Source organism: Pinus tabuliformis, chromosome 3_2 (genome assembly GCF_031772625.1).
Source record: "Pinus tabuliformis cultivar Carrire ecotype Pingquan chromosome 3_2, CPIR1, whole genome shotgun sequence".
In the NCBI taxonomy this organism is placed as follows: Eukaryota; Viridiplantae; Streptophyta; class Pinopsida; order Pinales; family Pinaceae; genus Pinus; species Pinus tabuliformis.
In genome coordinates, this window is record NC_142302.1 from 625,668,701 (window position 1) to 625,688,767 (window position 20,067).

The 20,067-nt window shown below is 39.4% G+C and overlaps 1 protein-coding gene across 1 annotated transcript in view; it reads right to left on the minus strand.

Moving 5' to 3' along the window:
- The window catches only part of LOC149182184 (ABC transporter A family member 2-like), a 184,946-nt gene extending 166,451 nt beyond the window's left edge, over positions 1–18,495 (minus strand). The window contains exons 1-2 of the mRNA XM_089416793.1: positions 17,741–18,495; positions 17,283–17,526 (exon numbers count right to left, since the gene is read on the minus strand). Of these exons, the coding sequence (XP_089272919.1) occupies positions 17,283–17,526; positions 17,741–18,181 (685 nt within the window). The 5' untranslated portion in view covers positions 18,182–18,495. The remainder of the gene's footprint in view (positions 1–17,282; positions 17,527–17,740) is intronic.
- Between the last annotated feature and the right edge of the window lie 1,572 nt (positions 18,496–20,067).

Below are 20,067 nucleotides of genomic sequence, written 5' to 3' on the forward strand. Positions count from 1 at the left end.
TCACTCCTCCTTGTTTCCCATATGAAATATCCAAAGGTGAAGGTGGAAAATATCCAAAACAAGTCTCAAATGGGGACTTTCTTATAGAAGTGTGGACTGCTTTGTTGTAAGAATGTTGTATATATACCAGATTTTCATCTTGGGTCTTTGGATGTTTCTAGTTGTATCCCCTTAGAAGCTGCACCAAAGTCATGTTGACTACTTTTGTTTGTCCATCTGTCTGTGGATGGAATGTTGTAGATCTCTTCAACTTTGTGTCCATCTTCTCCCACAATGTAGTCCAAAATGCACTGAGAAATCTTGTATCCCTGTCTGAAATGATGCTCCTTGGTATCCCAAAGTGCACCCAGACTTGTCCAAAGAACAAGTTTTTTGCTTCTTGTCCATTGATGGTCTTTTTACAGGGCATCAGAACACACATCTTGCTGAACCTGTCAACTACCACGAACAGGTAGTCATGTCCCTTCCCAGTCATCAATAAACCTCTCACAAAGTCCATGGAAATGTGTTCACAAGGACGAGTAGGTACAAGTAAGGGATGATATAGACCATGTTTCCTATTGCTAGGCTTGCTACTACAACAAAGCATGCATCATCTTATGAACCTAGCTACCTGCTCTTACATCTTGGGCGAATACACATACCTCGACAAGTTAGCCACAGACTTCCCTACACCAAATTGCCCTGCAACCTTGGAGGTGTGAGCCTCTCTAATCAACTGCAATCGCTCGCCTTTAGGAACACATAGCTTATCCAACCTATAAAGTAACCCATCCTGGAGATGGTAGTCAACAGTGCTATCTCCATCATGCACATGATTCTGACTCTGCAACTATTGATACACCTCCTTGAAGTCCTCATCCTCTGAATATCTATATTCATCATGGGTGAATGGCTCCATGTGCATAAGGGTCCCCAAAGCTGTGATCTTTGGTGTGGGTGGCCTTGGAAGCATGTTGGCCAGCTTGTTTGTGTTTCCCTTCTTATACTTGATCACCAAATGAAACTGTTGTAAAAAGCCCATCCACTTGTAATGCTTAGTCCGTTGTAGCTTACTCTAGGTTTGCAAGTACTGTAACGATTGGTGATCTATGTGAATTATTGTCTCCTTTCCCATCAGATAGTGCTTCCACTTCTTCGCAACTTGCACCATGGCATATAGCTCCTTATCGTAGGTAGGGTAGTTAAGAACTGCCCCATGAAATACTTCAAAATGATAGCATACAGGCCTTCCTCCCTACATCAAGACAACTCCCATTGCATACCCACTCACATTTGTCTCCACTTCAAAGGGCCGCTGCAAGTTTGGTAATGTCAGAACTGGTGCTTGACTGATTTTCTTCTTTAGCTCCTTGAAAGACTTACGTTGACCTTCCCCCACCGAAAACTCTTGGCACTTGTTATTATAGCGTGGAGCAGTGTTGATACCGCTGAAAATGAGGCTATGAATTTCCTTAGGTATTGTGTTGCCCCAATGAAACTCCTGACCTCAGAAACATTAGTAGGCACCGACCATTTCATGATGGCCTCCATCTTGGAAGGATCTATCTTCAGTTCTCCTCCACCGATCACATACCCCAAATACACTAAGGACTGTTGCACAAACTCGCACTTCTTGAGATTTGTTAGCAGCTAATGCTTCTTCAATGTTTCCAGTACCTGCGTCAAATGTGAAATATGCTCCTCCCAGGTAAAACTATATACCAGTATATCATCCAAATAGACTAACAAATGAAACTATAAAAGGGCGCAGTACATCATTCATTAATCTCTTAAATGCAGCTGGTGCATTACATAGGCCAAATGGAATAACTAACCACTCATATAAACCTTGCCTAGTTTTGAAGGTAGTCTTACATGTATCTTCTTCTTTGACTCAAACCTGGTGATATCCAGACTTTAAGTCCAGCTTGGTGAAGTAATTTGCTTGTTGCAACTAATCTAGCAGATCATCTATCCTGGGCAAGGAGTATCTTTTCTTAATCATGATTTTATTTAACGCCCTATAATCTATACACATCTGCCAAGTCTCATCCTTCTTTGGCACAATGATGATGGGTGACCCACATGAAGATGTACTCAGTGGAATGACACCCTGTTCCAGCAGTTGCTGCAACTGTTTCTTCACCTCACTTGCTTTTATAACAGACTGACTGTACAACCCAATATTTGGCAATGGGGAGTCCGACAATAGTTGAATCTCATCTTCCACTTCTCTCTTAGGTGATAACCCTTTGGGCTTTAAGAACACATAATTGTATGCATGTAACAAATCCTCCAATTGTTGTTTTTGTTTCTTAGTACACCCCTCCAGGGATGCCTTGCCTCTTATTGACTCCTCTTCAAACTAACTTTCTCTTAAAAACAATAAAACATACTTCTTGCTGGAACTGATCAATTTCTTGGCTTGGTTAGCACTTACTAGTGAAATTTTTGACTTGCTTTTGTGCGCATTGATGATGAATGATTTTCCATCCTTGATGAGTCGGTACTGATTGGCTCTCCTCATGAATATTGCATCTCGCATGTACATGTATGGACTCCCAAACACGACTCCACATACATCAAGGGGAACCACATCTAGATCTACTTCATCAATAAAATCAACACTAATAACAAATCTAATTTTACATTCTTTAGTTACCTTTATCTCTGCATCCTTATTTACCCATCCCAGTGGATATGGGTTTGGATGATCACGAACTTCCAACCCTAACTTCTTGACCAACTCTGTTGCAGTGAGATTCGTCTGCAATCCCGAGTCAAACAAAGCATCAATCTTCATCTTCTTGACCTGTATCTTTATATGGAAGAGTTTGGCCATTTCTTTCTCTTCTTGTTGCTGAAGGCTACTTAGATTCACCTCCTTTTGTACTGATGTAAAGATGATCTTCTCATCCACGTCTAAGTTGCTTTCAACTTGGTTGCTTGAATACGCAACCATGAGATTCTTCTTTTTGTTATCTTTCTTCTTGTTCTTCGGGTTTAGCTCTGGATGAAACTTCCAGCACTTCTCCTATGTATGGCCATCATTGTTGCAGTGGTTGCTAGGATCCTTGCATTGGTGTGTTGTGGTTGTCATCTTTTTATCTTTCCCCCCTTTTTGTTTCTTCTTCCCCTCCTTAGAAGCTTTCGGTTGCTCCTTTTGCTTTGTTCCACTTGATTGCACTCTTTGCAGGCCTATGTTCTCTAGGTATTGTGTCTGTACACAAGCCTCGTCCACCAGTTTGGGCTTAAGCAACATCACTTGCTGACACAGACGGTGGTGCAAACCCACCAAATACTTGAGGAGTACATATGGGTTCTTTGGAGAGATACCCAACATTATAACCATCTTCCTCGATTCCATGGTGTAATTTTGCACGCTTTGGCCCTGCTTTTGCTTGAAGTAATGCCACCGGATCCACTAGTCCCCCACGTACCCAATGGGATAAAACTGTGACTTAATGAGGGTTTTAAAATCTTCCCACTTAGCCACTGGAGGTTCTCCCTCCAACCTCAGGGTTTTTGTGTCGCTCTCCCACTAAGTCAGTGCGTAGCCCTCCAATTGCAGTCGTGCAAATGAGATCTTTTGCCCTTCCTCGATCTAATGGACACTGAAATAAACTTCCAGTTGTTGCAACCAATGGTTCAGCTTCAGAGCGTCAATATCGTCATGATATGGCTTGATATCAACTTTTGTTTCCATTTTAAACAGAGACTGATTCACGACACTCAAACCGAATTGATTTTTTTATGGATTCTTTCTTCGACTAGTTCTTTGTTTCTCCCTGATCTTCTGATCCACATTAAGATTTGTCCTCTGCATTCGAACCCCCATCTTCTCCAAATATCCCTAGCTTTCTATTCAAGGCTGCCATGAAGAGGCTTGCATTGTGGTTGATATATGTGACTTGTTGTTCCAACTGCATAAACCTCACCTCTTCAGGATCACAATTCGTCGGCCATGATTAGGGTTTTACAATTTTCAGCCCCGTCGATCTAGATCCTTGCAATCTCCACAAAATACCCAAAGAAACTTGGCTTTGATACCAAATGATCTGTACATTTCCATGGATTCCACTGGACAGTTCGTCACAAGAGATCTGATAACAATATATTAAAATTATGAATTTTTACACTATTACAGTTTTATTAAACTTCTAGATCTGTAAATTTAACTATAATTAGTGCATGCATGTGAATGGAAATTATGCATAAAAGTAGAGAACGACAAAATAAGCTCACACACACACATAAGACACAAGATATGCTCTGGGAAACCCTTTCAGGAGAAAACCCAGCTGGAAGGTGAGGTCGCTTTGCTCTCTTTCTCTGTCTGGAAAATAAGGTTGTAGGTACAAAGAAGTAATGTCTAAGGCTCATGGGTTGCTACAATGCACAAATCCTCTCTATGTGCTCTACATCATATCTCTCTTAGCTATCTTTGCTCGGCTATGGAACAAAATGCTCTCGAAGGAATGGAATGTTTCTTCCTCCTAGTGGCTCGGTTATAACACAACCTGGTAGCCTACTAGTGGTTAAGTTTGACTACATCAACTCTTAACTAGAGTTACGATATAGAATTTTCTAGAATATTTTATATCAAAAGCATGTGGCTAGCCCCTTTTCCATGAATAATGGGCGCTGACGCGACATCCTCCCGTACTATAGGTGTCAAAATAGGAAGGTCAAATTCTAAGTGGCATAAATTTCGCATATGGACTCTAATTGATGTGTTTATTGCGTCGTTGGAAAGATATTTGTGTAGAATAGCGTGAAAAGGTGCAACACAATAGTGGCAAAGTTTTACCCCCAAAAATGGCGTTTGATGCCTCAAAATGCTCCCAGAAGGTTTTAGACCTTGTTTCACCAAATTGGGTCCTGCCGGTAAAAACGGTCCCAGGCGTTGATTCCTCCACTTTGTCCACTTTGAATGCATCGAGATGGACGACAAACAATATAATGATCCAATCCATATCACTTTATTTTAGGTTATGTAAATGTGAGATTTCTTATGCCTACTTAATACTATGCGCTCATTGGTTCCATCCTAATTTAAGTCTGCTTTAGTTCCTGCCTATGGTAAATTCAAAATAGGATTTCTAGGTCTCAAGAAATATTGGGGTTGTTAAAAGGATTTTGAGCTTTCTCCGAATAAGGATGGGAGTGGGTTCAAAATCTCCCCCACCCCCCATTTTATTTATTGGAGACAAGGTTCTTTATAGTCCTTTGTACCTCTACCACCGCTTTAGAGTTCTCCAAAATGTGGCTAAAGTTACAAAACCCTCCCTTCCTATATTCACATTAATTTTGACCAATGGAGACAACCATTTGTACTCACCTGATCAAGAAAATTAACATCATGTAAGTGTTGAAGATCCTTTCTGGAAATAGGAGTAGAGAGATATATAATGACATACCGAAAGTTGTAAGAGGAAATTTTTTTAGGGGACCTCCACCCTAGTGCTCTTCACAATCAACTCTTTGTCCTTTGACACCACAATAAGAAATGCATTATCATTTTGAACTTCCAATGTCTAAGTTGACCTCAAATCATCAAGTTCCAAGACCTTTGTTGTCTCATAAGGTTTCTTCAAAACTAAAGACTTCCTAAAGTTTTCTTCCTAGACTAAATGCTTCCTTCCCTCAACAGAACTTGTGTTGTGTCCTTCATAAGGGCCTAAATTGCCTAGTTCTTTCACCTCCAAAATTTGTTGGTGAATTTGAGATCATAGTCATTAGCCATGTTACCCACCATTTTGTGGGTGATATCCCTAGATTTTTTTTCTAGAAGATGGTCCTCAGCCAGCAGCCCCCTGCACCGACCAACTACCTCGTTGTGCCACTTCTCCGCCACCTGAGCCAACCATGTGGTCACTCACCCTTTTTTCATGATCGTATGTTTGAAGGTGGGCCTCCCAAACCTAAAGGTATGCCTTGTCATTTGGTAATTAAGTATTGCAGTTTACTTATCATGGAAACTTTTGGGCATGGATTAATGAGGGGATTCAGCGAAAAGAGTGGGATAGGTTTGTGCTCTTGTTCCCTATACCTCTTTTGGATGTTAACCTTGGACTCTAGTCTCGTGGGATTTATTTTACCAACATTTGGGCTTTATGGATGGTACTTCATGGGAAACCCTGATTTTGGTTACGTGGTCACGCTCCCTCATCTACATATATCACTCCCCTTCCGCTCATTATAACCCCATTCATCATTCCTCCCACATGGGTCCACATTCCTCCACTGGGTCCACATCGAATTATCCTTCCCCTTCCCCTTGCCCACACCTTGGGTCAGGCTTGGAATGATGCCCCGGAGGTTGATGCAGCTGAAAAGAAAAGTAAAAGCATAATTGGCCACAATCATTAGGGAGATGTACCACAAAATGCAAAAGATAGCCAGGACAAAGATATTTAACACATTGGATAAAAACCAATACATGACCTCTACACCCATCATCATGGCCATCACCCTAGTTCCTTTAGGCACTAGATGAGCCTCCTTTATCATTCAGGAACTCATGATTGTCCCAACCCATTGTAGGCAATGAGTTGCCCTATCTTAAAGGGGGTATCCACCACTATATGCCTTACACATCACACTCTTATCCCTTGAGTCTCGAGTAGTTAATTAAGGAAAAATCATAAAAGGCAAAAGGCATCTAAAGAAGGGTGGAAAAATCAAGGTTGGGGCACCTCATGCACCACGATTTCTCCCTCCTATACATTATATACCCAAGTATGGGCTTCCCTCTTATTAGCTACCATCGTACCCTAGCATGTGGCTCAGGGCTGCCCCTTTTATTCCCTACTCCAATCATCTCTTTATCTTATGCCACCACCCTTTGAAAGATGTACCTTGGACATATTATCCCCTTTAAAAGTAGAAACCACCTAATAAGATACTTGGTTAACCCCATTTGGAGCTTGAAGACATCAGCACATGCCAAAGCCCATTATGGAAGGGCATGCCATTATGAAATGCCCACCTGTCGTCCATGGTTTGTAGACTCTTTATCTCAATTTCCTTAAATGACTTGTTGTACTGGAAGGTTAGGGAACGCATTGGATCTTATGCAGGAGTGCAGATGGTCTCTATATTGGGTTTGGTATCCCTATATGAGGTCCTAACACTCCAGAGGGTTACATTGGCACATGTAGGGTGTGTGTTGAAAGCCATGGGCCTCCACAGCAGTAGACAACACTCCATGGATCCCTAAATATGTTTAGATATTGCTCGAGATTCACATATTGGACAAGGAAGATGCACCTGATTCCCCATACCCAGCCGGCCCGACAGTTGTACCATGAACTTGGCAAATGACCCATGACTTGTATGTTGATGTGGCATCACTTACACCATCATCTGAGCCCTTACAGATGGTCTATAGGCATCTTCAACCTACTTGGAGGCCCATGAGGTTACTTGTGTGCCCTCACACCCATTGGGAGCACCACATGTTTATTATTTGGAAAACAAGGGGCCAACCCCTTGTTCACTACTTTTGGGAGTCTTATTCATCATTGTGGCACTTATGGACTTCATCAGGGTTCTTAGAAGGCCCAACGACATGTATTATTGACCATTTGATCTCTTAAGACGCTTATTCTTTTGTTTATGAGCTAGTTTGGTGGACTTGTCACCAAAAGTTAGTTATTTGCATATCATTTTTATTTTAGGGGCTAATGTAGGCTCAAGTAAATTGAATTCATAGGAGTGTATAAATACAAATGATGAGAGTTCATTTCTCATCATCACTTGGATTTGGAACTAGTATCTCTTTAGATATTTTTGCCATCCTTCTTGGAGGACGAATTTTTGGAGCATGGAATGAATTTTGATGTTTGGATAATTTTCATATGTCATGGAGCTTCTTGATGGCAAGTTTTTTTGGATGGTTTGATATATTCTTATACATGTATGTAAATTTTAATGCTATTCTTTCTTTCTAATTTTGTCACATACATTGTTGTTGGGATTTCGCTATATTAGGGCTTATTTGTTGCATCTTTTATGCGAAGTTGTGGAAATTTTGTTTCTGGATAGTGGATGCATGTATGGGCCATGTATAATGAGTGAATGTTCCTAGGGATGTTTCATTACTGAAATTCATCTTGATAAGCCATTTACCTTGCAAAATGAAGTATAAAGTCTTTGAAGTTGTTTTTGTTGTTGCCCTAATGCCAAGCGAAGTTGTCTTTGAGGTCTCCTTGACCTAGAAAATTCAAAGGTCCATAGTCATAATTCTACCAGACTCCAATCTCCCCAAAGGATTAGGCATTGGTCCACCCAAAGGTAATCACCTTAAACTTATTCTCCTTCTCCCCTTTCCTCTTCTCTAGGTCTAGTCCTTTAGGTCACCTAGGGAGTCAATTATCTCATGATCTAGCCATCTAAATACTTCGATTTTTGGTCCACAAATGTGTTGGTGTGTCTGCAAGAAGCCCTCCAAATTTCAAGGGATTTTGACAGCCCTAAATCGAAGACCAATTCTTGCCCTTGATTTCCCTTAGGCTAGAAACCTCACTGGGATCCTTGCATTGGATTTTATTGAAAAATCATTCTTTGATCCCTTTCCCCTCCCTAATTAGGTCAAGCATATCATTGGTTGCTAAATCCTATCCCCTTGACCTAACCTCGAGTTCACTTGGTCCAGTGTGGTCCCATACACTATCAAGGTTAATTCTTCAAAGATCACCTGAGACCCAAGTTTGCACAAGAATTCTAGGGTTTAGGGATCTTCTCTATAAGGCACATACTCAAAACCTAACCCTTAAAATTATCCCCAAACCCTTCCTTGAGAGCCTTCCATCTTGTCTTCCAAGACAAGCAAGTCATATATTTGAGCCTCTCTTGTGAATACGCTTCCAAGTTCACCCCTCACCCTATCATTGGTCCATCCATTTCGTGATCCTTATCATAACGGGTTTCCTCCCATCGGCAAGAGTCCAGGAGCCTTAGTTGAGGCGACAATGGGTTATCTCTCCATTGTTTCCCTTAGCCTAGTAGTAGCCTTTCAAGGATCCCCTTTAGGACCCCTGCTAGTTTGAACGGTAACATTTTGGTGTCGTTGTCGAGGACACGAAATGTGTGTTTTGTTCCCCATGTGACATATTGACATAACATTATTGGTGACTCCATTGGAAGAACGAAGCCCTAGTTCTTCATTGAACTTTAAGGTCAATGCTTGTAGGGTGAAGCAATCATTTTTCTAGGCATCTTTAAATTCACCCTGGTGACTCCTACATATTTTTCATGTATATCTCAAATAGGTTGTCTTTCTTTGATAAATTTCCCACTTTGGACATTGCTAGCACGCTTGGGCACCTTAATCATGTCACAGGAAGGATGGTACGTGAGGTACCCATGTTTAATGGTGATCCACTCTTCGCAATTGACCACGTAGAAAGATTTAATGCACATGCTTCAAGAGAGGAGGTTGTTCACCAAGATGTCCTTATGTTGTTGTTCATGGGATCTCTTGGTGGTCATAACTCATGGTTGCATGATCATGAACCTAAGAGAATATCATCTATTGAGGAGTTCGTTGATGGCTTTCTTAGACATTTTCAAGTATGCCCCACATTAAGCATCCAAGAAGAAGCCTTCATTGACCATCATCAAGACATTGAGAATGTAAGTAATGAGAAATAAGATGAGTCCTCCTCGAGTCCACATGATGAAAAGGATGATTTTGAGAACACGTGTGTTGGGAAGGATGAAGTTGAAACTAGCCTTACCTTTCTCGAGGATATTACTCCTGATGACCCTCCTTTTGAGAATCTTGAGGAAGGTGATCCCATTTGCCCCTTAGAAGATGATATTGGAAATTACTTCCATATTGAAAAAGAGAAATGGGAAATTGTTGGTCCTCAATTTGATTGTGCTCCCATTTACGACACCGACAAGGAGGATGAGGCTGAAATTGGTCCTCCCTTTCTCTTAGGTATTATTTATGATGACATATCCATTGATGCCCTTGGGAAGGAGAAATTTTATTTTCCCTTAAGGAGTGGCAGTTGGAAGTGATCAATTTTCCTGTTAGGAAAGGCCCAATCTATGATACTAAGGAAATCGATAAGGCTCCTCCTTATGATTCTATATTCAAATCACCTGAGCCTTTAGATTATGATTTTGGGGAAGAGAAACCTATTGGATATAACACTCCACCCTCCCCTTTTACTTTTTCCCTTGTTCATGATTTTGAGAGTGATTTCCGCGCTTGTTCTCATATGATCTCAAGTGACCTTGATCCTTTTCCCCTTTCTGAGTATAGTGTCGAGGAAGAACCCCTCATTGAATATTCTTTATCTCCTTGGGCGCCCCCTCAAGATCATGATGAATTTCACTACTAGGCTAAGGGAAACAATGGAGTGATAACCCACTGTCACCTCCTCTTTGCCTCCCTCTCTTGTTCATCATTTTGAAAGTGATTCTCGCACTTGTTCTCATATGATCTCAATTGACCTTGATCCCTTCCCCTTTCTGAGTATAGTATCAAGGAAGAGCCTCACATTGAATACTCATTATCTCCTTGGGCTCCCCCTCAAGATCATGATCAATCTATAGTTCCCCCTTTCAAGTGTGATCATCATGGGAAGCATATTTGTGCCTCTCCATCTCATTAGTCTCCCTTCCCTTCTAACCATAACCCTGTAGAGGCCATGAAATATGACATAAATCATAAGGACTATAATAATATGCCCGAGGTTTCCATCCATAAAAAAATTATGAGTCAAATCAGTGACATATCTATATTTTGGTTAGAAGAGAGGATCTCTTGGATTAGATTACATCCTTTTCTTACCTATTCTCACATGATTACCTGTGTGTTGGCATTCTATTTTCCTACCTGTCACCGGCCTTATCATCCATGTGATTATTGTTGATTTTTGGTAGCATCGAATGTGATCTAAGCTTCAAAATTTGCAGGGAGACCTGGACACATGTATTCCACAATACCCATAAATCGTTTTGGGAAATTCCACCCGGGGATAGTTTTATTAAAATAATTAATTATTTTTAATGGGTGCCTAAGTCTAAACTTAGGAAATTAAAATAATTAAAGGGTATTAATCAAACTATGGGTGAAACTTCTAGAAGAAGACAAGGATCAAGCCAAAATTATTTGAGTCATTGATTAGAATCTAATCTGGGTTGTTGGTTCTCAACTGGAGGATTATAAGAGGAGGCTTAATGGGCATTTGGAAAATACATTGAAGAGAGATCAAGAGATCAAATTTCTCAGAGAGGGTAGTGCAGCGGTTCCTAAAGAATCGATTGAGGTGATTTCTTACAGTGAGGGTAGGTGATCCATATTTACATCGCAGAGGAGGCAGAGAGAGATCTGAAAGAGGTAGCGCAGACGCTACGCTGGGCAGTGTAGGCCGACGCAGAAGCAACGCAGAGCCAGAAAGGTGATCCATATTTTGCTAGAAAAGTTGAGTTCTGGAGCCAGAAGTCAAGGTGTGAGATCGGGAAGGCAGAAGTCAAAGTCTCAGAGGCAAATCGATCTGCAGAAGGAGTGACGCAACCCCCAGAAGCTGTGACACAGGGCCTACACAGAGGCTGCGCAGAGACAGCAAGGAAGTAGCCATTCTGAGGCTGGATCAGTCAAGATCACCAGTGATGGTGTGAGGTATATCTCACTCATCTCTCTGTCAGTCATATTCTTTGTATTTGATAGCCAGCAAGGCATCCAAAGATTGTATTCAGAAAACTACTGCTTAATAATGTAAACCCTCAGTTGCTGCACCAATTTACCCGCATTGTGTTTTTCCGGGGACATTGTCCAAAAATAACGATGTAATGTGTTATGTATTTCTTTCTTGCTCAGTTTCTTGTTTCTGCATATAATTTTAATTGGTGAAGGCTGCAGTGTATTAGTTTCGGTATTTGTTGTAGGAAGCAGTAAATAATTTGTTCAGTAATTAACAAATAGAAGGAACTTACCCAGTTGTTGCAGTAGTGATTCGGGTTTTCTCGAATTTTCACAATTATATCCACATTCACTTTGGCATTTGCAACATGAGTAATCATATAGGTCGGCATATTTATATTTTTTGATGATATGTTGGTTGCACTGGCTTTATGATTACACCTAGTATTGCACCATATGCATGTTAGAGTAGGATGCATTGCATGCTAATTTTTGCATTAGAATTAATGTCATATGATATTTCTCATAGTAGAGTAGTTGTATTTAGATTAAAATTTGCATATCTTATTATTGGTTGATTTTACAACCTAAAATTAAGCATGGGTGATCATAAGACACCATACAAACATGTTACCTTGTGGGTTTAGTCTTTGATATGTGCAAGTAACAGGTCTAAGGTAACCAAGAGATTATTGGTGTTCTCGTGACCTCCCATTCGAGTAGCTTCGCCGACTTTCCGAGACATCACGTCCCAGTTGAAGTCAGATGTTACCCACCATTTTGTGGGTAATATCACTAGGAGAAAATTTTCTACAAGATGGTCCTTAGCTGACAGCCCCTTACAGCCACCAATTAGCTCGTCGTGCCATTTCTCCGCCACCTGAGCCAGCCATGTGGTCCCTCACCCATCTGTCATGATCAAATGTTTGAAGATGGGCCTCCCGAACCTAAAGGTATGCATTGTCATTTGGTAATTGAGTATTGTAGTTTGTTTATCATGGTCAATTTTGGGCATGGATTAATGGGGGTATTCAGCAGAAAGAGAGGGATAGGTCTGTGCTTCTGTCCCCTAGACTTCTTTTGGATGTTACCCTTGGATCTTATTCCAATGGGATCTCTTTTACCGACCTTTGGGTTTTAGGGTGGTACTACATGGGAAACCCTTATTTTGGTGGCGCGGTCCCACTCCATCATCCACATATATCACTCCCTTTCCGCTCATTATAACCGCATTCATCATTCCTCCCACCTAGGTCCACATTCCTCCACTAGGTCCACATAAGGTTAGTCTTCTCCTTCCCCTTGCCCACACCTTGGGTCGAGCCTGGAACGATGCCTCAGAGGTTGATGCAGCTGAAAAGAAAAGTAAAAGCATAATTGGCCACATTCAACAGGAAAATGTACCGCCATTTTTATCATTCAAGAACTCCTGATTGCCCCAACCCCTAGTGGACAATGAACTGCCCCACCTCAAAGGGGTTATCTACCACTATACCTCACAGATCATGCTCTTACTCCTTAAGCCCCGAGCAGTGAACCAAAGAAAAATCATAAAAGGCAAAAGACAAATGAAGAAGGGTGGAAAAATCAAGGCCGGTGTGACTCATGTACCACAATTGCTTCTTCCTATACATTATATACCCAAATGTGGGCTTCCCTTTGTACCTTGGCATGTGACCCAGGATTGCCCCCTCCATCCCCTACTTCATACCATCACTTTATCACATGCCACCATCATTTGAAGGATGTACCTTGGACATATCATCCCCTTTAAAATTAGAAACCACCTAATATGGCACTTGGTTAACCCCTTTTGGAGCTTGGAGACATTAGCACATGCCAAAGACCACTATGGAAGGACATGCCATTATGAAGTACCCACCCATTGTCCATGGTTTGTAAGCTTTTTAACTTGATTACTCTAAATGACATGTTGTGCTGGAAGGCTAGGGGATGCATTGGATCTTATGCAGGATTGCAGATGGTCTCCATTTTGGGTTTGGTCTCCCTATACGAGGTTCTAGCCTTCCAGATGGTTGCATTGGCACATGTAGGGTGTGTGTAGAGATTCGTGGGCCTTTACAGCAGTAGATAACATTCCATGGATCCCCAGAGATGTTCAGAGATTGCTCGAGATTCACCTATTTGGATGAGGAAGATGCACTTGGTTCACCATGCCCAGTTAGCCCCATAATTGTACCATGCACTTGGCAGATGACCCAGGACCAGTATGTTGATGTGACATCACTTACACCATCATCTGAGCCCTTGCATATGGTCTGCAGGCATCTTCGATCTATTTGGAGACCCATGAGGTTACTTGTGTGCCCCCACACCCATTGGGAGCACCACAGGTTTAATATTTGGAGAACAAGCAGCCAACCCCTTATCCACTGCTTTTGGGAGTCCTATTCATCATTATGGCAATTATGGACTTCATCAAGATTCTTAGAAGACCCAATGACATGTATTATTGTTCATTGGACTTCTTGAGAGACTTATTCTTTTGTTTATGAGCTAGTTTGGTGGGCTTTGTCACCAAAAGTTAGTTATTTTGCACATTATTTTATTCTAGGGGCTAATGTAGGCCTAATTAGGTAAATTGAACTCATTATGAGTGTATAAATACAAGTGATGTGAGTTCATTTTAACATCATTACTTAGATTTGGAACTACTATCTCTTCAAATATTTTGTCCATCCTTTTTGGAGGACGAATTTTTATAGCATGGAATGAATTTTGATGTTTGGATAATTTTCATATGCCTTGGAACTTCTTAATGGCAAGTTTTGGATGGTTGGATATATTCTTATACATGTAAGTACATTTTAATGTTATTCTTTCTTTCTAATTTTGTCACATACATTGTGGCTAAGATTTCACTATAGTAGGGCTTATTTGTTGCATCTCTTATGCAAAGTTGTGGAAATTTTGTTTCTGAATAGTGAATGTTTGATGTATGGGCCATGTATAATGAATGAATGTTCCTAGGGATGTTTCATTACTGAAATTCATCTTGATAAGCCATTTACCTTGCAAAACGAAGTATAAAGTCTTTGAAGTTGTTTTTGTTGTTGCCTTAATGCCAAGTGAAGTTGTCTTTGAGGCCTCATTGACCTAGAAAATTCAAAGGTCCATAGTCATAATTCTACCAGACTCCAATCTCCCCAAAGGATTAGGCATTGGTCCACCCAAAGGTGATCACCTTAAACTTATTCTCCTTCTCCCCTTTCCTCTTCTCTAGGTCACCTAGGGCATCAATTATCTCACAATCTAGCCATCCAAATACTTTGATTTTTGGTCTAAAACTACGATGGTGTGTCCTCAAGAAGCCCTACAAATTTCATGAGATTCCGACAGTGGAATCTTGAGATATCGCAAGCCCTAGCTTGAAGACTAATTCTCGCCCTTGGTTTCCCTTAGGCTAGAAACCTCACTGGGATCCTTGCATTACCTTTCATTGAAAATTCATTCCTTGATCCCTTTCCCCTCCCTAATTGGGTCAAGAATATCATTGGTTGCTAAAGCCTATCCCCTTGATCGAACCTCGAGTCCACTTGGTCCTGTGTGGTCCCATGCACTATCAAGGTTAATTCATTGAAGACCACATGGAACCTAAGTTTCCAGAAGAATTCTAGGGCTTATGGATCTCATTTATAAGACACATAATCAAAACCTAGCCCTATAAATTTTCCCCAAGCCCTTCTTAGAGAGCCTTCCATCTTGTCTTCAAAGACAAGCAAGCCACATATTTGAGCCTCTTGTGAATAGGCTTCCAGGATCACCCGTGGCCCTATCATTGGTCCATGCATTTTGTGATCCTTGTCATAACGGGTCTCCTCCCATCGTTGAAAGTCCGTAAAGAGTAGGGAGCCTTATCCAAGGTGACAGTGGGCTATCGCTCCATTGTTGCCCTTAGCCTAATAGTAACCCTTCAAGGATCCCCTTTTAAGACACCTGCTAGTTTGAGTGGTAACATTTTTCCCCTTTACCCCTGTTGAGGGGACTCGCAAAGTGTTACCCCTGCTAGTTTGAGCTCTTCACAATCAACTCTTTGTCCTTTTACACCACAATAAGAAATGCATTATCATTTTGAACTTCCAATGTCTAAGTTGACCTTAAATCATCAAGTTCCAAGGCCTTTGTTGACTCAAAAGGTTTCTTCAAAACTAAAGATTTCCCAAAGTTTTCTTCCTAGAGTAAATGGCTCCTTCCTTCAACGGAATTTGTGTTGTGTCCTTCACAAGGACCTGGATTGCCTAGTTCTTTCACCTCCAAAATTTGTTGGTGAATTTGAGATCATAGTCATTAGCCAAATGACCACAAGTATGACAACTAGAGCATTAGACAGGAAAACAAACATAATAAAAAAAACCCTAATGACTATCTCTTATGCTAAACCTTTTGATAGAGACACTTTGACAAGAATACAAGTTATCATGCATGTATTAGAGCACCAGAAGCTATCATTGGCCTATATTATTTCTAATCACTTTAAACACATCCGTAAAACAAGATTCCAAAGGTAACCTTGGGAACTTCATCTATGTTGGATGTAAAGAGAATTTTTGCATGCACGGGTCAAAACAAGGACCTTACTTTTTCAAGATAGATGAATCTAGCCCCATAACTAACACCTACCAAGTACCTTTAAAAGAATCTTCCTTTATTATAAATATAAATGCTGGCCAACCCAGCACGAAGTGGTTAAATTTCGGGAAATATCTCAATAATGACTTCTAAATTTTGTCCATCCACACTATTAAACTAGTATTAGACATATACCAATTATAAAATCACCCCATTAGGGCTATATTTTCCATGTTCACTACCCAATGCATCTTGATATCCTCTCTTAATACCAAGCCAATCTTGTCAATTTGAATTTAAATAAATTTGAATTGTCAACATTGTAATATCCACAATTGATTGTTGTTCTTCCTATGTCGAAACCAATACCAAGAACTTTTGGACAAGTTTGAGTTTGTTTTGCCCAATCCCCCACATGGTCCGATGACATTAATTTGTATAGAACCTTAACATGAAAAATTGAAACAATTGAAAAATCAACTTACTTCTTTTCCATCTTCACATTCAAAACCCTATCTTCTCATCACTATATTACAATTATATAACAACAGACAATTTACTTTTACTTGATCTGGTCCAGAACCTTAGAACCTTAACATGAAAAGAAGTTATGAAAAAATGAAATAGCCTTTTAAAACTATGCAAAAAACAATTTATTCCTTTTTCAACTTCATATTCAAAACCTTAACCTAACCCATCTAACAAATCCTCACCATATTGCAACTGAATCCCTATGTAACAAATCCTCTCCTTACCGTTACCATGTTACAATTGAATAACAACAACAAGAATTACTTTCAATCAGATATTTTGCCTCAACAGGGTAACATTTCCTCATTTGAAACATGCCATTATTGATATGATATGATCTTGGGAAGTTCCATCCCAGGTCAAACTTAGTACTTGAAATTGCAATCTATTACACTTGAGCTTAGACTTAATAAACGATCAGTTAAACCTTTTTTACTCTAGTAGATGATCAAACGACTTTAACAAAACGAATTCCCTGAGACAAAAATCCATGGAGCAGGAAGAATTGAAGGCTTACCTCCCAATAAATACCGAGCGATTTCCCTTTCTGCAGCGACTTGAAGAGGGATCTGGAATTTCAAAGTGTGATCTTCGTACTGCCCTCGAATCTGCCTACTGGTAGAATTGGTTTGGATCCCATACCCTAAACTCTGCACCGTAGAATTAGAATTCCCCAAATGAAAATGAATAGCTCCCGTGCATCGCATTGGATTGGCGGCCAGCCATTCGTCCACGTCCGCTGGAGTTGCAAATCCTTTAACCTGCACCGAAGTAAAAACACAGGTTGAATATTTTCAAGCAGAGGTTCAGAGATCGAATCTCATGAAGTCCTAAGCCTGGCAAAAAATAATTAAATAAATGAACTGCAGAGGTTCAAAGATCGAATCTCATGAAGTGCTCAGCCTAGCAAAAATATATAAATAAATGAACTACATTCTGTTGCAGTGAGATCATTTTTCTTGAATTTAATTATACCTTGGAGGTAGGAATGGCTCTTCCAGGATTGTTTGCCATGATATTTTTGACGATACTGCTGATGACAGGCGAGGAGGAGCTCCCACTCCAAACAAAATCATAACAATGAGATTTGATGAAAAATCCATCCTCGCAGGGCGGAATGCCCCCAACCAGCTTATAATCAGGATCATGAATATTATCATAATGGGTTGTAGATTTAAAGTGAGATGCAAAAGCCTTCTGCGCGCAGAATACCAGGAAGACGAAAAAGAAAGAAGCAGACAGTTGCATGATCATGGAAGACCTGTTCCGCCATGAGAGAAGGAAGTTCTTTTTCATCAGAGCTCTGAATTGCTGACAGAAAAGCCCAAACCCCCTTTTCGGCTCATTATGATCCATCATCGCCATAATTTCTGTTCTCGGCTTAGACCGATCCCGAAATTGCCACGCATCCTCCATAATTCCTCTTCTCAGCTTTAAACCGATCCCGAAATCGGCACGGAATATATTACGCTAACAGTCATTTAGAAGCATGCTTTTCGCATGTCATCGACTGAGAGGGTCCCGCAGAATATATTGCGGTCCTGTAATTGAGGGGCATCCTTTCTGTTATACAAACTGAGGGGCCAACATATGGAATTAGACAACCTAAGCGATGGGAGGAAGGAGTACTGGTATGATAGATTGCAGGATTGGAACCAGTGACCTGTTGAAACTATAGAATGACAAACCAAATTGAATTTTTATGATTTTTTTAAATTCAAGTTTTCTCCTTTTGAAGAAAGCCAATCAACCACTTCATTATAAGAAAGACAATATGTTATTATCAAAGATTATACGAAAGCAACTTACCTACCCAACTTCAAATATTTCAAAATAAATACATGCCAAATTCATACATGCCAAATTCCACGTGGTAGGTGAAGACCATGAAAAATCAATTCCCGTCACATCATATATATATATAATAATGTTTTTATATTTTTTACAATTAAATTTATAAAATTAATTTTGAATAATTAAGAAAATTAGTATTATTTTATTTTATTTTTATAAATAAAGATAATTTTTATTAAAAAAAAAATGACATCATTATATTTAAATTTTTAAAGTTTTCTAATTTCATTTTTATTAAATTTGTTAATTAACAATTAATTTGGAAGTTTTGGAAAGAAATAAAGAAAATTATTTTAACGTCTACGAGACTAAAGATAGCTTATAGGATAGATTGCTTCTTCATCTACTAGATGTATTCAATAATTTTTCTGTGAAGGCTCACAATAAATGTTCTCAACTTCTAGACAAACCCCTTGCTAAATAGATTATCTCAAGAGCTAGCTGCATAACGTTTCTGTGTTGTCACAATAAATGTTCTCAACTTCTAGACAAACCCCTTGCTAAATAGATTATCTCAAGAGCTCGCTGCATAACGTTTCTGTGTTGTCACAATAAATGTTCTCAACTTCTAGACAAACCCCAAATAAATGTTCTCAACTTCTAGACAAACCCCTTGCTAAATAGATTATCTCAAGAGTTAGCTGCATAACGTTTATGTGTTGTCTTTAAAGGCCTGGAATTCTAAAACGAAATGCTTTTCTGTTTCCACTTTTCCAACAAAAAAACCAACCCATAAACGAGAACACCAACGAGCACTTCCTTTAATCATAAAGTATCATAATATTTGGAAATTACCAGCCTAGAATTCGTTGGGTAGAACAAACCCTCTCGTTGTGTTCATCCATCCTTTCGAAGGTACAATTAATATGTTAAATTTCAAATAAATATTATTGTTATAATAATATTGGAAACGTTAAAAAAAAAATAAAAAAATTTAAAGTTTAATCACATCATTAGGATTTGGTCACATTTTGAACCAACTAATGAGGTTCATCCTTAGGCCAAGGTGAAAATATCATACAATCTTTAAGAATAAATAACATGAATGCATCATAACTCAAGGTCAATGATTGAAAAACTAGCCATATCCGTTCGAGATTAGTTAAATAGGTAAATAGAAATTCTAAAAAGTTAGGTTGGAATTATTTGATATTCTAATTTTAGTTATAAATGATTTAATATTTTAGTTATTCTAAATATAGTTATAAATTAGTTGTAATGATAAATAATAGTAATAAGTTGTTAAGAAAGTTAGAATAAGTTCATAATAAAAAGAGGATGGGAGATCATATGGTTATAAAATAAAAATAGTTGTAATATAATTTTAATTAATAATCAGGTTATAAGGTTAAGAGTGGTTAAGAGTAGGATTCAAAATATTCTAAAAGGGGATAGGAATTATTTATTATTATAAATTTAGTTATAAATTACTATTGTTAAGAATACTC